The 13,807-nt window shown below is 31.4% G+C and overlaps 1 protein-coding gene across 1 annotated transcript; it reads left to right on the forward strand.

Annotated features, from left to right (window-relative positions):
* Window positions 1-2,708: 2,708 nt before the first annotated feature.
* On the forward strand, window positions 2,709-10,090 carry LOC113381604 (cytosolic carboxypeptidase 2-like). The gene is made up of 18 exons (XM_026620406.1): window positions 2,709-2,781; window positions 3,110-3,321; window positions 3,616-3,768; window positions 3,849-4,093; window positions 4,189-4,335; window positions 4,569-4,699; window positions 4,774-4,898; window positions 4,975-5,044; window positions 5,223-5,433; window positions 5,573-5,732; window positions 5,816-6,043; window positions 6,359-6,450; window positions 6,513-6,633; window positions 6,921-7,148; window positions 7,231-7,397; window positions 8,386-8,559; window positions 8,796-8,972; window positions 9,691-10,090. Exons 1-18 carry the CDS (start codon window positions 2,709-2,711, stop codon window positions 10,088-10,090), a joined length of 3,114 nt encoding a protein of 1,037 aa, XP_026476191.1.
* Window positions 10,091-13,807: the final 3,717 nt, after the last annotated feature.

A 13,807-nucleotide genomic window follows, 5' to 3' on the forward strand; every position in this document is an offset into this window, starting at 1 on the left:
TGAACGATATCATTGATAGTTTATGTACACGTAAAACAACGATTTCTTATTGCAGTTTAAATTAGATATTTATTATAGATTCATAAGTCTATTTTATCAATACATCAATCGTTAACTGATAACTATTGATCAATCAAGAATCTTGTCACTGTGTGAACTTTTACTTGTGATTTTTTTTTTACAAATCAATTTATTTAACATCGGTCTAATACTAAACCTTTATTTTATTTTACAATATAATTCATTAATATCAATAATTAATATTATTCATTAATAATAATACGGTTTTATTTGTTTATTTTAGTGGCTTCTATATATTCAATCCTGCGGTCTTTTGATAATTTTTGATTATGTAGTTCTTAGATATATTATTTATTTCTAATTGCATCCTATATATCTAATAATTAACATGCGCTTTGATATATAAAACCCTTTTTTTTTAAATATAATTTGTCAAGCGTAGAGCTATTAATATATTATCTTCTTATCAACATCGATATAATTTTTGCAGTATTCTATACAATATAGTTTTTATTGCAACTATAGTATATAAACAAATTAAGATTGATTTTAAAAAAACTAAATATTCTAAATGATTTTTGTATACATAGCAATTTATTATATAGAATTATCTAATTTGCTCCCCATCAATATCGAATAAACCGTTACAAATATTCAAAATTATATTAATATATATTTTATTATAAAAACAACCAAAATAGTTTATTATTGATTGTTTACATTCTAATTTTCCAATAATTATCACTGATTGTTGTTTGTGTTGTTTGTTTGTTCAAACTGATGTTTAAAATTCAAATGAAAAATTTAATTGATTCAATCAATTGTAAATTAATTTCTGTATATAAATTTGCTGAATATCTCATTATTATCTATAGCCTTTGTATTATCAAAGTATTAAAAAATTAATTTTAGATTTATTTTTAAAATCGATTTGTTAATATTTTCGTTTCTAGGTTCAAGTAACAATTGGAATTGAAATAAATACTGAAAATTGTGTTTCTTAAAACATGAAATAATATTAGAAATCATGTTCGATGTGATATATATATATATAATATATATAAATAAGAGAAAATATAATATATTATGAAATCCAATACCGGTTGCTATGGACGCTACTTCAAAATAAACATCGGATATACTTATCAAAACCAGTTCGATAATTTAAAACTTCACAAAAGCTATACAAAACCAATAATCATGTAACTAATAAAAAAGTATATTAAATTGTTGTATAGTTCTAAAGCCAATACAAATTATATTTTCTAACTTTTAACATATTAATATAAAATAAAAGTTAAAAAAATACAAGTTGCAGAAATGTGAAGTGCAATAAAGTGACAAATTTGGTTATAAGTGAAGTATAGAAAAAATTGTGTAGTCTAGTTTTAGTATGTTTCCGTGCATATACTTAATAACATTGTAAGTTCTTTATTAACATGCCGCTGTTAATTAAATTGAAAATTAATTCAATAAATATGAGCAGTAAATAAGATACGTGTATACGAACTTCATTAAAAATAAAATTATTTTTATCAATTTTCGGTTTAGTCAAACAGCAGTATCATAAAGTTATGCTATTTATTTAATGCATATTTAGAACATGCAAACGAAATAAATATTTTAATTATTACATGTGGTTACTTCGGACAATATTTACTAAGTAAGGTTATATTTTTAAGTGAAATATTATATTTTAGTAAATAATGTTTAATATTTGCGTAATATTTATATTTTTATTTGTACAAAAAATTAAAGTATTAAAAAAACCTTGAACGACTGTCGATCCAAATGTATCTGAATTCAAATTATAGCCATAATTTTTCGTGATCTATTATTTTCTCGTACCGGTTAGTGAAATTATGTGTTTTGTATATGATTACAAAAAGTTACTGAAGATTAGTTTATTTGAGTTTAATTTGTTTTATAAGTTAAGTTTAGATTTACGGTATAGTTGAAAAAGTTTGGTAATGCAGAGCAATATCGACATAGGTCTAATTAAATAAGACTAATGTGCATTTTGTAAATTGATATAAATAAAACATGAAGTATTTGTCATATTCGGTGTATTTTTAAATAGATAAAATCATATTCGTATTCTCAATATTATAGAAAGTAATTGATATATATATATATATATATATTTATATATATAGTTATAGTATCATGACAACGTGTAATCGATTTGAATCGGTTTATGATTGATTTACATGCCAACATGTCTTTCGTGTCATAAGTTAAAATCAGAATTTGTTCCTTAGCCGAAAACGATAAATGTGTCAATAATAGTTTAACACGAATGCATAAATGGAATATATTCCGATATTAAAAGTAGATTAGTCATAGTTGAATAAACTTTAAGTTGAATTTTAGTATATTATTCTCTCACCGCACGTATTCATGAGTAGATTCGTTTAATTAAACTAAACTATTTTTAAAATTTTATTTTAAAAAAATTGCTCAACTATTTATTGATAAATATTGATCAGTTTAAAAAAATTGTTTGAATGCTGATAGTTAAAAATTTACAATATTCGAAGAGTAAATATTAAAATGACTACAACGTAAGAGAAGTGTGTTTGGAACAATTTGGAATCTATTTAATAAAGTTCAACAATGGAGGACAGATAAAAGCAATTTTATGTTAGTAACATGTGTTACATTATTAATAAAGAATTTACCAAAAAATGGATTACTATGAAGCCGATCAAGTGCGTTATCTTCAAGCTGAGCTTTTTCCCGTTTGTGTTATTGCCAGAGGTTTGTGGAAGATTTTAAACGGTTTTTGTAATCAATAGTAAATACAGAATATAAATAATATTTCAATTATGAAGTGATTTTATATATCAACATATAAGTTATCCATTCCCCATTTCCAGTGTACCCAAATTAACATTATATTCTATATTTATTTGATGCTCAATTGTGTATTGATTCTGAAAGGTCTGAAATGTACATTCGTTTTATAGTTTTCCAATATCATAGTACAGCTCTAGTAAAATAGAGCTTTAATAATATTGGTTAGCAAATGTTCAAATAGCTGGAGTAATTAAAACATGATTATGCATTGCCCCATTTTGTTTTTAAGGTGGCCTGTTGGGAAGTTTTCTTCAAAGATCATTAAAAAGTAACCAGTTACGCGTCGATGCTCATTTTCCGCCTGGTATAGACGGAGGTGAGTTGGGAACCTTGAATGATGGGTCGGTGCAGGCCAGATTGCGCGAGCCGCGGGAACTCTTCACTTTACCCCGGGATCCAGAAGGACCCCAGCAAACTGCTAGGTGGCCTTCGGAATGCCAGGTAATCTTGAAAAATAAATGCTGTTATTCTACTTCTTCATTAACAATGTTAATCAAAGCATATTCCTTTTTCTCCTCTCGTATTTTTTTGCTTGTGAATATGAACCATATCAAAGCTATAGCAAATAGTATAATTTATACAGATATTCATTGCTATTCATAATTTGTATTCATAACTATCGAAACTTACAAATATATACAATTTCTGGGATCTTTTTCCCTGTTTGGTTTACTATTTTTTAGCATATCGCTTCAACACTTTAATTTCTTGATCTAATTTTTAAATATTTTTAAGGTTTTGGAGGAACGAGTTCATCATATAGAGTATACACCTCCACAGCCTGAGCCTTATTATAACTTTAGCGGAAAAGAACCTCAGCCAAAGGTTATCGGTGAAGAAAGTGGTGTCGTGATTTATCAATATTATCCGACAAGTGCAGTTAATTATGTAAGCACATAGTCTCTTCTGACTTGTGAACAAATAATTTTATTGACTTATGTTTTGTCACAACTATGATATTTTTTCAGTTTAGTAGATCTACCGCAGGCGGTAGCAGATTATCTCCTCCGGGGACGTCGGCTGGACCGCGCGAGCCAACATCGGAGGACGAATTAGCATTCGAGTCGCGTTTCGAATGCGGAAATCTTGCCAAAGTGGTTAAAATTACCGACACTTATTATGAATTACATTTGAGATCTGATTTGTACACTAATAGGCATATGCAATGGTACTATTTCAGAGTATCAAATACGAGAAGACGTTTTATATACCGGTAAACTTAAACAATTTATTTAAAGATAATCTGTGTTTTTAGCATTCAGATATTATTTCCTATATTATATTAATAAAATATTTTGAACTAAATAGGTTTTCTATAGTAAATCTATCGAAGGGTGAAAGCCTTTACACATCAGGTATGCGCCCATTGCTTTATTCAACTCGCGATGCTCATTTGCACAGCATAGGGTGGAGAAGATGTGGTGATAATATCAGCTTTTATAAAAATGATTCATCGTAAGTTTAATAATTGTTTGGGAATATTAAACAGCTGATATTTTGAATTATTAAAAATCATAAGAAATTTATACTATTGTTGAAAATTGAACTTCAACATACTTTAAACTACTAAACAGTCATACATATTTATGGGAAAGTAGTATATACTTTGAATTGTACATTTTATTACTGATAGCGAGTATTTTAATATTTGTTGTATGAATTATAACTAATAGTAATTTTTTCATCAGAAGTGATGAGGAACCAGATCAAAGTGCTTCCTATACTTTAACATTTAATATAGAATTTCCACACGACAGAGATTCCGTATATCTTGCTCATTGCTATCCATATACATACACTGATCTACAGGATTATTTAGGTGAAATATTTATCATATAAAAATGGTTTAATAAACAATAGACACTAAATTGCCATTCAAAATAATTATTTTAGGTAGAATTCAAAACCATCCAATAAAATCAACTTTCTGTAAATTGAGATTATTATGCAAATCTCTAGCTGGCAATAACGTTTATTACCTGACAGTCACGGCACCTCCAATAGAAAATGAAACTAAGGTGACAGCAAATAGAAATGTATAGTTCTATAATTTTAGATATTAGGATAATTTATAAATTTTACTCTCACAATCAGAAAAAGAAAGCCATCATTGTAACAGCACGTGTACATCCAGGAGAAACACCGGCTTCGTACATGATGAAAGGTGATAAAATCTAATTATTTATAGATATAAGATATAAAATCGAATTAGTTTACTTCTTTCAAAAACTGTTTAACACTACAAATTCATGGTTATAACAATATTTATGATATCTTATTACCGTGGTTACGGTTCACTATTAAATATGATGAAAAATGCATATGCAATGAATTAATTACAGGTCTGATGGATTTCATAACTGGTGACTCAGCAAGGGCTCGTGAACTCAGGGCTAAATTCATTTTCAAAATAGTTCCTATGCTTAACCCCGATGGTGTAATAGTAGGAAATAACAGATGTTCATTAACTGGAAGAGATTTGAATCGACAATATAGAACTGTGATAAGGGAAACTTACCCACCAGTGTGGCATACTAAGTTAATGATACGCAGGTGGGTCATAATAAAAACTTGAACTAGAATGTGTTTTATTTATTGTTTCTAGGCTAATATAATTAATATTTATAAATAAAAATATTGATTAATAAAAAAGAGGATTTTTAAGCAAATATATAAATCCCCAATTTTGTAGATTGATGGAAGAATGTGGCGTATTGATGTATTGCGACATGCACGCACATTCGCGCAAACATAACACTTTTATATATGGCTGTGAAAATAAACGAGGAGCAGACAAACGCCTGTTGGAGCAAGTTTTCCCTCTGATGCTCCATAAAAATGCTGCAGATAAGGTTAAATTAAGTGTGCCAATAATAAATAATTTGCTGAAAAATGTAAATCAAAGAATGTTTTAATTATCATATCATTTTTATAGTTTTCCTTCGAATCTTGCCGTTTTCGCATTCAACGATCCAAAGAAGGCACAGGACGCGTGGTTGTCTGGCTGATGGGTGTTGCCAATAGTTACACGATGGAGGCTTCATTTGCAGGCTCAGCATTGTCTTCCCGAGCTGGTACACATTTTACTGCCCAGGATTATGAAAATATGGGTAAATCTTTCTGCGAAACTCTATTGGACTACAGTGATGAGGATCCCAGCAAGGTAAAAGAATTTTTATGTTTACTTCAGCATAAGTACCAATCATTATAATTTTAAATAGTTTTGATTAAACTTAGATTTCATTCATTAAAATTAATCTTAAGTCGTTCTTAATTAATTATTGTGTGGAAAAGTGTGCGAATAAGCAATAGAAAAATTAGTTATGAATTATGGAATTACGTAGCGAATATATGATCGGTACTATGAGTTCTTATTACACTTCTAAATAACTTGCTTTAAGCAACTTATATTTATTATTTTAATAACGGAATATGTCTATATAGCAGAACCCAATTAAAATCTCTATATAAATTTTAGGAAAGACTTAGGTGTAAAATCATAACTAGACTCGTACAAGAAGGTTCTACTGCTGATGAACCTATTAACATCATGCTGTCAGATTACTCAAGGTATTTAGAAGAGCAGTTTACCAATTTAGCATTATTTCATTAAAAATTACATCATTTCTTAGTGATGACGGCGATAGCTCGAGCAGTTCAGACTACGATCTTTTGTTCAATAAGAAGGAAGAAGTACTCGTGGTACCACCACCGTCACCAGTAATTTTAAATAAGTACAAGAAGAGCAAGAAGGTACTCAAAATGCAAATTTCAAAACTGAATTATATTGTTAACATACAAATTTTGAACAGATACTTAGTGAAATTTAGAAAATTGAATTTCAGAATAAAAAACAGCTGTTAAAACCAATAAATAGAACCAAGTCGTATCAGCGAAAAGCTATTAAGGTAAAAAAACTATATAATTTTCTACACAATCCAAAATATATATACATGTGTTTAATATATTTATAAATATATTATGCATTGATGCTTTGAATTACTGAATTATAAATATAGTAATAAAATTATTTTTTCAAGATGGTGCGCACCACGTTGGATTTACCAACTACCGATCCTGGAAGTGATTTATGTACAACAGAAATAGATTCAGGAGATGATACAGAGCCCGTAGCTATCTCAAAAAATTCATATTCGCCTAAAACCAACAGTAAAAATCTACAGAATCGTCAAAATATGAATGATGACAGGAAACGTAAAACAAAACGTCGTTCAATGCCTCCAGAATTAGTCGTTAAAATAGCGCAAGTGAGTGTAGTTTGAAGAAAGTTAAGAAAACATGTGCAACAAAAGTCAATAACTATTATAATAAATTTTTAATAAATTTTAGAAGTATGAACAGGTTTCGGATAATGAAAGTTACACAACAAAAAGAGAAGCGGAAATCCAAATCCACATAGAGCGTCAATCCAGCGAATACGAGTTTCCTAAAGATTTTCCGCCCGTTGATAAACTGCGCACCTGCCCGTGGAATCAATTTAAGAGTCTTCCTCATAAGTATATAAAATATATCTCATCATAAGTATATAATATATATTATATTAATTTATAAATGAATATTTAGTTTTTAACACATAAAATGTTTCAGAAGAACTAAATTGCTTGAGCAATTTTTATTAATCATTTATGATTTAGGGAAACGAATGGAAAATATTTATAAAAGATTTAAATTAAATTTCTTGGCCAATTTTTATTAACCATTTAATGATTTTGGAAAACGAAGGGAAAGCATTTATAAAAGATTCAAAACTTCATACATGTATATATATATATATATATATATATATTAGGGTGGTCCTTAAAATGGTCATTTTCGAATTTCCTCGCTCCCAGGGGCTCAAATCGTTCCTAATGGATGAAAAACAATTCTCTGAAAGTTTTAGCTCTTAATATTAACGTTTAGATAGAGAGCAATTCAATCAAAGTTTTGTATGGAAATAGCATGGTAAAATTTTCAAAAATTTTAAAAATGTTTTTAGGTGTAATTTAGCGAACAAATGAATGAATAAAACTCATTCATTTGTCGCTAAGTTATACCTAAAACATTTTTTTTAAATTTTCAAAATTTTTCCATGCTCTTTCCATACAAACTTTGATTGAATTGCGCTCTATCCAAACGTTAATATTAAGAGCTAAAACTTTCAGAGAATTGTTTTTTATCAATTTGGAACCATTTGAGCCCCTGGGAGCAAGAAAATTTGAAAATGACCATTTTAAGGACTACCCTAATATATATATATATATATATATATATATATATATATATATGCATTTATATTATACTATAAGCCTTGTCAGTTTAATATCACCTTTATTAATTCAACAAAGTTTTGCATTTACAGGCAACTATTTTACATATAATGACTTACATTATTTGATAATCATCTTAACAAGGTGCCAGAATTTCGAATAACTTGTTATTAAAATAAGTTGAATGACCATATAAATAACGTTCTAATGTTCAACCATGTTTTTTTTTTCAAAGACAGTTTTCAGAAAACCGGGGTGATCGCTCAGGCGAGTTGCGTGCTAAGCTTCTTACAAGCACGGCGCGGCAGCAGGTGTGGACGGGCACACCAGAATGGGGACCCAGGGCACCCTTATCATGGGGTCTATCAAAAATGTTACACTTTAATGGAGATAGTACCGCTTTGTTAAAGTAAGAATTTAACAAATTATTATGTGTTTTCACATACGTTATTTAATATAAAATGTAAATTTCATTACATGTATGATCATTATTAATTTTTAAGTTAATCATTTGATTACTTTATTAAGAGAGTTTTATATGATCATGATTTGTATAAATTAACAAAACTGTTTTATTTTCTAAGATTTGTTCAAATAGTAAATTATTCAAGAATATATCAATAAATTATTATTTGGATATTTCAGATCATGCTCGCAAAAACTTCTTACCCTTGAACGTATGAGTTTGAATTATCACATGAAAATATTGAATGAAGCTAAAATCGCAAAATCATTAAAGAAATCATTCAGTCAGTCAGGAGCCAATTACGTGCAACAATCGAGCGATGGAAATGGCTTAGAAAATCGAAAACGAAAACCAAGGTATATATATTCTGCACCTATTATATAGAGTCGAGCGGGGCTTAAAGGTCCGCGGGTAAAAAGCCCACCATTAATCTCAAAAACAAGTAAAATTAATTTTTCTAACAATAATAATTGAAAGAAAAGGAAACAAGATGTATAACCAGCCATCACCTTAATTCCTCAATATTGGAATTTTTTAACAAAAGTAATTTCTTTTGTTGTTAGTTCTTTTGGTTGCGAGCGCTGTTGTTTAGTTTACGAGACCTCAATATAATTTTTAAGTATACGTTAACAATAAAAATTAGAAAAGCAATATATCTGTCTATGGGGTAAAAAGGAGCAGGTGGCAAATTTCTGAAAAACAGCAAAAAACACATTTTTACAATGAAGAATTAGCTTAGAATTTTTGTTGTGATATAATCAATTTAGTTTTTACAATATGATTGCTCAAAGTCAAATTGGACCTTTGTGCCCCGGCGTACCTTATATTATAGAAATGTCCAACCGCAAACTCTTCATAGTAATTAATTCAAATAAGTACTTGTAAATGCTTATATTTGGGTGTGGATATAATTAGTTGATTGATAACAATGATAGAATTTTAATGGATGGTAATAAATTGAATTGCATTGTAATACAAACCGCGTGCATCGTAATGCATTGTTAGGAAACAGATTTCCATCAGAGTTTTATTTGAATACATTCTAATCTCACTGTGTTGATTATTTAATTTCAGACTTAAGCGATCTGATAAGGCTACTAGTAAAGATAAACCAGAAATACCATTACCATCTTATTTATATTGCTGGCACAAAGGACATAGAAAAAGAAAGCCTATAGCAACACAAAACACAGCAAAAACTGTCATGTCATTTGCTAGTCCCGAGGAATCTAATGTAAAAGTTAGTCGAAATAACGGATTAAAATTAGGGGGTCTTGCTGTTATGGCCATTAATAATAACACTAATAAACAAACACATAAACTGAGGCGTCAACAACGAAAGGCAGAAACAAGCTCGGATACGGAAACAGAACATAAATCCAAAGCTCAAGACGGGAAACAGAAAAATAAAAAAAAGTTGCTAAAGAGTCGTAGTAAATTAGTCTCATTTGATAAAGTCAATAAGAAATTGTAATGAACTAAAAATTTCATAAATTTTATTCATGCCATTCTTAGAATTATTATTATTCAGAGATATATTCTTAGAATTATTATTATTCAGATCTGATATTAACATAATGCTTTACAATTCTTTTAATAATATAAAATGATCTTAAAAACGTACTTAAGAACACCATATATTTTTTATACTTTTACAGAAATTTTTAGCTACTATATTGTAGCTCAGTATATGGTGAGTATGAGTACCTACGCCAGCGGTTTCCAACCTTTTTTGCATCGCGTCCCCCTGCAAATATAAAAAAAAATTGCTGCGCTCCCCCTTATTGTACTCAACTGATATTATCAGACTACAAATTAATATGCAATATTATGTAAAAATATTCATAAAAACTAAATATTTTTTGTTTATTTTTTAATAACGTTCCATAAATGTTGGGTTATTTTCGATAATAGTATTCTGGAAACAGTTGTACGCGCCCCCCTTAGAGCCTGGCGCCCCACAGGTTGGAAACCGCTGACCTACGCTCATGCTATAAATTCAATAAACAATATTTGATAAACAAAAATGAGAACAAACCATAAATTAAGCATTTTGAATAAAAACAATACATATTGAAATAATAATTTAACATGAAATAAAATGTGGAATAGATACCTTTGATTTTAATTTATATTTTTTGAATGTCACATTTAGATTACACTGACACAGTTTCTTATAATTCTTAAATTTATGAATTATCACATTGTTTCTCAGAATGCACAAATTAATTAAGATTACTTTTTTATTTTTATTAAAGATAATGGATGCAGACGTTACTTTTTTAACTATTTAAATTTAGTTATTTGATTTAGATTTAAGTTTTTACTGTTTTAGATTTAATTGAAAAGGGTTTCTCAAGAGATATGAAGTTAGCAACGATACCAAGAAAATTATAAATTGACTGGAGTGAAAAACATCCGCAATGTTGGATATAAACCATAATCATTACACAAATAAGAAATATTTGGATAATATATAATATTGTATGTCTGTCATTTGAATATAACGGCCAAGAGTGTCTATCCTGACGTGTATGTGCTCTATGGTGTGTCATATGTAGAGTGTCTGATCCCTTACGGAACAGAAGTATGTATCTGTGTGCGAGTCGGTGTCTGGCGGTAACTTGAGTGTTGAACAGTTCGGCGTTGTGTTAATTTGGTGAATTATTAAATGTGTTGTATGAAGTAAAAGGTGTTTTATTAATTAATTAATGCTAGAATAAAGCTAGCTTAAAGCTCAGAAGTGGGATAGGATCAAAACGTGGAGAATTTTATTAGAGAACATTATTGGTGTGGATTATTGAAATAGGCGATTTCAATAATCTTTTTTTTGAGTGCCCGTGTTATTAATCAGGCGGGTTATAATTACGGGGTGCGATAGAAAGCAAGGTGTGCTTCGCTATCGTACAAGTGCGGGTGTTATTTTGTAAGTTTTGTAAGTTTTGTGTGTTTGTGTGTTGTGCTAAAGTGAGGTTAGCACGTGGGTAACCAAAATAAGAACAGAGTGGAGAGAAAATATCAAAAGCAGGGCGTAATATTGATGTTGGCGAGTCGCGGAGCTGCGATGTGTGTAATTAAAAACTGGAGATTGCGGAAATAAAATAAGATTTGGTGAGATGGCTACTGGTGGTGATGCTGAGAGCTTGGTGCCCGAAGCCTTAAGAGTGCTATCGTTGACGGACTTGATTAATCTTATTAGGGCGACAACCAGTAATAAAAACGATAGCATCTCGAGCAGCGAGTGGTTGGCGACGATACCGATATTCGACGGGTCGTCTGAGCAATGCATCGAGGCGTGGTTTGAACGGGTTGAGACCGTCCGGGATGCATACGAGGTGCCTAAGAAAAAGATGGCGGTGCTGATAACATCGAAGCTGTCGGGGCGGGCGAGGCGATTATATGACAGCAAGGCAGAGTATGCGACATATTCATACGACGAGCTGAAGAGGGTGCTAACAGCGTTTTTCAAAAATGGAGAAGACAGGATGACTAGAATGAAGCGCTTTGAGTCTCGGAGGTGGCGAAAACAGGAACCGTTTAGCGCATACTTTCAGGAGAAGATGGCGCTAGGGAATAGGTTGGGTTTTATGGAGTCCGATCTACTGGCTTATATGATAGACGGCTTCGACAACCCGCCACTCCAGGCTCAAGCCAAGATGAGCCAATTTAAGGATTTAGCAACTCTGCTAGGTGTAATGAATGAGTTGACAGCGGAGGAACGCGGATGCAATATGATGCCGCCTACGAGGGTACAGCCAACAGTGTTTCCTAGAGTGGAAACACAAGGCACATATCCTACGGTGAGGTGTTTTAATTGTGGCGGAGTGGGACATATGGCGTCCAGGTGCATCAAACCGAAGAACGATGGAGTGGCGTGCTACGACTGTGGCTCAAAGGAGCATCAGCAGAGATTCTGCAAAAATGTCCGGAGTACGGCGCAGGTGGCGCCTGACAGCACTACATTTCGAGTTAACGAAATATTGGCGATTGATGGTGAGATTACCACAGACGGAGCAAATATAAATATATCAGATGAAAATGACTACGAAAGTGGTAGCGACAGTAGAAGACCTGGAGAGTGAAAAACCGGAGGAACCAGAGACTGCATTCGAAATGCATGACTATGGAGTGATAGCGACAGCAGGAGATCTGGTAGAAAAGGAATATTGGAGAGTGAAAAGCCGGAAGAAACAGAGACTGCATTCGAAATGCATGGCTATGGAGCGATAGCGACAGCAGAAGATTGGGAGACTGAAAAACGCAGGAAGAGCCAGAGACTGCATTTGAAATGCATGGCTATGGGGTGGTCGCGACAGTAGGAGATCTGGTCAGAGAGGAATATTTGGAGACTGAAAAACGGGTGGTGCGCGATCCTTACCCAGTCCAAGAATAGATGATTGCTTGGACTCACCGAAGTCTAAGAGGTATTTTACGAAGCTAGATCTGGAGAACGCTTTCTTTCATGTGGTGGTGGCTGAGACTAGTAGAAAATACACTAGCTTGGGGTGTGCACAGGGAGAATATGAATACAACCGTATGCCATTTGGGTATTGTAATAGCCCGAATGTATCTATGAGATATGTAAGTGACATTTTTCGTTGTTTTGTGATGAACTGTGAAGTTATAGTGTACATGAACGATTTACTAATGGCCACAGAAACAATTGAGGAGAATATTGAAGTGTTGCGTAGGGTGTTAGAGATGATTCGTAGAAATAAGCTAGAACTAAAATTAAATAAGTGTATAAAAATAATAGGCGTATAAGGACAATAAGTGATGGCGACAAAGTTGGTAGAGACAATAAGTGAATGAAATATGATTTATGTTGTAATGGTTTATGATTATGTTGTAATGGTTTTATGATTTGTGTTTGTAATATTAGATTTAGATTACTGTTGTATTAGATCTCATCAGTCGGGGACGCCTGTGAGGTCAGGATTGGCCGAACTATAATATTGTATGTCTGTCATTTGAATATAACGGCCAAGAGTGTCTATCCTGACGTGTATGTGCTCTATGGTGTGTCATATGTAGAGTGTCTGATCCCTTACGGAACAGAAGTATGTATCTGTGTGCGAGTCGGTGTCTGGCGGTAACTTGAGTGTTGAACAGTTCGGCGTTGTGTTAATTTGGTGAATTATTAAATGTGTGTATGAAGTAAAAGGTGTTTTATTAATTAATTAATGCTAGA

The sequence above is a fragment of the Ctenocephalides felis genome, unplaced genomic scaffold, assembly GCF_003426905.1.
Source record: "Ctenocephalides felis isolate EL2017-DRISC unplaced genomic scaffold, ASM342690v1 CF-g0.4_SCAFFOLD_02946, whole genome shotgun sequence".
NCBI lineage: Eukaryota > Metazoa > Arthropoda > Insecta > Siphonaptera > Pulicidae > Ctenocephalides > Ctenocephalides felis.

What these genes read in the sequence shown, in the direction of transcription:
- LOC113381604 (XM_026620406.1), top strand. Translation starts at nt 2,709, where the DNA reads ATGGATTACTATGAAGCCGATCAAGTGCGTTATCTTCAAGCTGAGCTT. An exon ending in AGAAGACGTTTTATATACCG is followed by an intron (nt 4,094 to 4,188) that starts GTAAACTTAAAC and finishes TGAACTAAATAG; the next exon opens with GTTTTCTATAGTAAATCTAT. An exon ending in AGTACAAGAAGAGCAAGAAG is followed by an intron (nt 6,634 to 6,920) that starts GTACTCAAAATG and finishes TATTTTTTCAAG; the next exon opens with ATGGTGCGCACCACGTTGGA.